Raw genomic sequence first — 4,010 nt, forward strand, 5'->3', positions numbered from 1 at the left:
AGCGTGGCCGCGAAATTCACGGCATTCCGCGCGAACGGGCGCCCCCCAACCGCGATCATCGCGGCTGCGAAACGAATCGGTCGCGTGATCGGTAGGAAAATATTTACGAGGGCTGCTTATTGCTTATGATGCGTGGAATGCAAAGCGAACTAGCTGCGAGTGAATGGCGGCCTTGGATACGCGATGCTCGCCTCACGGCGCGATCCACGCCGATGGGAAATCCGTGAAGCTGGTCAATGTGTTTCCTTCGAATTAAGGGCGAATCGCCTGAACGTTGTTGTGCCGACATCAAAATGCATTAAGAAATGTATTTATGTAGATGAGATATTTAGGTGGCGTTTTTTTTAGGGTGAGACACCCTGTATATATTTTAATTCTATGCTTTCTGAAGGGACTTCGAGATGTAACCAAAACGTTGCAACTATTGAACTCCTAAAATGTTTACTTTTCAACGCCTACAATAAAGGAACTGCCTTTCCAACTTCCCTTTCGTTACTTTGTTTATTGAGAAACGTGCAAAGTAATATTACGTTCGCACGTAGATTCTAATTTCTATGGTATCATGTAACATATCCGATCGTCCAATACGGTGAAAGGCCAGGAGGACCTTATTTCCACGAATCTATCGAGACGAGTATCGAACTGGAAAGGCTAGCTGTCTGATATTGCTCGTTAGAAGCGCTTACCTCGTGGTGTAAAATCGCCTCGATATCGCGAGGTTGGATTCTCCAGTGCGATGCAAGCCTCTGCAATCTTTCCTTTGCGCGTCTGTAATCAGAAAAACATTTTTTATCGTTAGGTGAAGGTTACAAGGGCCAACAAGCAGTACTCGTTTTCTTCTAATTAATATAAAAAAAAAAAAAGGTTGATATAATCTTGATAAAACTGAAGGTGTTTCATTAAGTTGAATGATATTAAAGTTAATATAATTAAAAATTCTGTTTTGATCAAAACGATTGAAAACTAAACTTGGAATAATATAATAAAAGTAACGAGTAAAAATTATCATGTTTTTTTGTTCGTTTCTCATTGTTTAGATTCCATTATCCTTATATTGTATTTGTATAATTGTTGCGTGTTTTATACTAAAAGGTTCTCTAATTAATAATAATAATTACCTTTCGACGGCGATGACCCAAGCTTCTCGCACCCGACCAGCCTTGAACCCGTCCAACTCTGCTGCAAATAATTACCAACAAATTAATCGTCAATTTCATCGTTTAATTTTTGGCATCTATAATCATACTTATTTAAACTGTGTTATCATATTTGTGTTGAAGAATTAATGTAAACACTAGGATATTCCCTCCGTATATGGCGAACAAATTTCGAATAAAGAAACATTTTTCTGTTTCCTTCCTGTCTTCCCTTAATAAAGATCCTAGCTAATATCTCCGCAAATCAGATAGCCTATCCATCAGAACATAAGGAGTGACAACAAATAATTTCACTTGATTTTGAAATTAATAATAGAAATTTTAAAAAATTCACAGGTAGAACAGAGGTTGTCTAAAAATTAAACGTAAGACTGAAACATCTTTGTTATTCGATCCGCGACGCGTACCACTTTCAAATGAATCGAAATCCTCGTCCTCGTCGTCAATGAACTTAATAGCGGACAGATCAAAATACTTCGCAACGTCCTCTGACTCCTGATCTCTCGCTGGAAACTCGATCGACTTCGACGAGTCGTCGACCACGGATTCGTCGACGACGAACGTCTGTCCGTCGAGACCATCTCTGGAGCATCCGCAGAGAATCTTTCGAAAGAACTTGGACATCCTCGATCGCCCAAAGATGTGCAAAATTTTGTTCAAATTATGGTCAACAAACAGAAACCTTTATTTAAATATTTCTCTAATGTTTTTTATATTTATTTTCTTTTATTTTACTTTTCAGTCACTGAACATTGGCTTCACTTGTTTACACTTAACTACGATGTTCGAAACGATTTAGGCCGTTCAGTGGTCAATTACTATGAACCAAATTCTAATTTTTGATTCAACGAGTTAAGCATAGCGATTTACTTGCGACATTTATTAGGTGTCCAATTTATTAGGTGTGAATACTTGTACTTTTATTTGTTCACTGGGAAATATTTAATTTCATGCTCGAAATTACACTTTTTATACGACGAGTAACGGACCGCAAGTTATTTATGTTTTATTCGTTATTATAAACGTTCATCCAGATAAGAATTTTGCAAAATCCGTGTCGAGGAGCTTCTCCCGACAGAAAGCTACTCCCAAGTGCACGACCTCTGGCCTCTTCCGCGACGCCACTTGTTTTGGATCGCTCTCATGTCCGGAGCGACGCGACCGTCGGAAAGTTCGTTTATTAAACGAAACCGTGTCGCTTCACGCGACGCGTAAATCGCGATGTCCGTCGAAGCTTCTCCGAAACGACAACGAGAACGCTTGGCAATTCTCGTCCCACGAGTTCGAACGAAAAAGCAGGAAGGACAGCGTGGGATCGACGAGAGGCACACACTTGGAAAAAGGTTGTAAACTGGCGAAATTTTGAGGAGAGTTCACGAGCAAGAGACGCCGACGACGTTCGCGTGCACGTGTCGCCGGGACCATAGAAAATAAACTCTCCACTCGGGTCCGAGAATGGATGGCACGTACGAACGAACGAAGAGGGTTTATATTTGGAACCGCTCACTGGCACCGACGAGAAAAATTAACGACGAGGACCGTAGACGACGCTGTAGCTTCACCTTTACGCCACTGTGAATCGCGAGTAGCTTACTCCCTATTCAGGACAATAATAGTAATAAATTAATTTGGTCGGCATACGGAGGCAGAGTGACATTAATTAAAAGTAATTACTACGTTATAGTAGCAAGACACGTTTCGTATTATACATGTCAAAGAAGAAGAATAAATAATTCTGGAGTTTGTATGTTGAATGAAATTAAAGGCTATTAACTGTTTAATTAGAAAAGCAAAGAAGAATCTACACTATGGGTAGAAAATATGTATGTATAGTGGATAAAAAAGTATGTAGTAAATATACACGGTACATAAATATTTGAATAAAAATAAAACAAACAAAAAATTCGACCAGCCGTCCCAGACTTATTTATTTAAAAACGCCACGTGAGATCGACTGCACGAGCAATTTCGACCAAAGCCTGCCGCAAAAACGCTCGCGGTTCCTCGACCTATTACCTCCAGTGGAAAAGGCAATCGAGTCGGACACGTAACGCGATTCGCGCAAACACCTAGCAAACGGGAGTTTGGATCAACCCCATCCCCCTCTGTCTCCCGGTTAACGCGCAAATTTACCTACTCGTTGCACACGAGCTCTCGTTTCGAGGCCGATGCATTCGCGAAGAAGATTCGCCACAATGCTACGCCGGTGGTCCGTTTTCTGCGTTGAAGCGAACTTGGCATCGCGCCAGAACGCGTTCAAATATCGCCAAGCGATTCGGAGAAAGTGCATCCTCCCTCTTGTCTTGCAGAGACAATTTTCCAAGGGCAAGTCCATCCTCGTCATCCGCAATGTCAGCCATGTGCTAATGTCAGCATGGAACAATGCCTGCCTCTCTGCCTCCCTTTTTTCTGTTGCGTTTTCCGTCATCTTTCGACTCGATAATTGTAGATCTCTGTACAGGGTGTGCAAAAACGAACGGTCGCAACTTTCGCTGGCGAATGTACGCATCCAAATAGGTGGACATTTTGTTTCGCCGAAGGTTTCCGTGATAAATCTCCAACGATCCGGATGTATAAATACACAGATATAGATTTATTTCTGAGAAACGTGACCCTTCGTTTTTAACCGAAGTCGATTCTTGAAATTTGTTGAATTCGAAATGTTATCTCAGTATTTTTCAAAATTGTTTGTCTGTTAAAATACTATGTACTATCTTTTTATGCGTCCATTTCCTCAAGGAAATAAAAATATGCTAAAAACATTATTGATAGTTAGTAAACATTATCAACAAAAGATTGGCAGTTTTATACATTTTTAAATCATAACGCGTACACGCGTAACCGAGTATCGCT

The 4,010-nt window shown here is 40.7% G+C and overlaps 1 protein-coding gene across 1 annotated transcript; it reads right to left on the reverse strand.

Moving 5' to 3' along the window:
- Positions 1-608: 608 nt before the first annotated feature.
- On the reverse strand, positions 609-3,753 carry LOC128892831 (uncharacterized). Its single transcript, XM_054153395.1, has 3 exons — positions 3,291-3,753; positions 1,119-1,179; positions 609-768 (listed from the first exon to the last, which is right to left on the reverse strand). Exons 1-3 carry the CDS (start codon positions 3,664-3,666, stop codon positions 609-611), a joined length of 597 nt encoding a protein of 198 aa, XP_054009370.1. The 5' UTR covers positions 3,667-3,753.
- Positions 3,754-4,010: the final 257 nt, after the last annotated feature.

Source organism: Hylaeus anthracinus, unplaced genomic scaffold, assembly GCF_026225885.1.
Source record: "Hylaeus anthracinus isolate JK02 unplaced genomic scaffold, UHH_iyHylAnth1.0_haploid 19175, whole genome shotgun sequence".
NCBI lineage: Eukaryota > Metazoa > Arthropoda > Insecta > Hymenoptera > Colletidae > Hylaeus > Hylaeus anthracinus.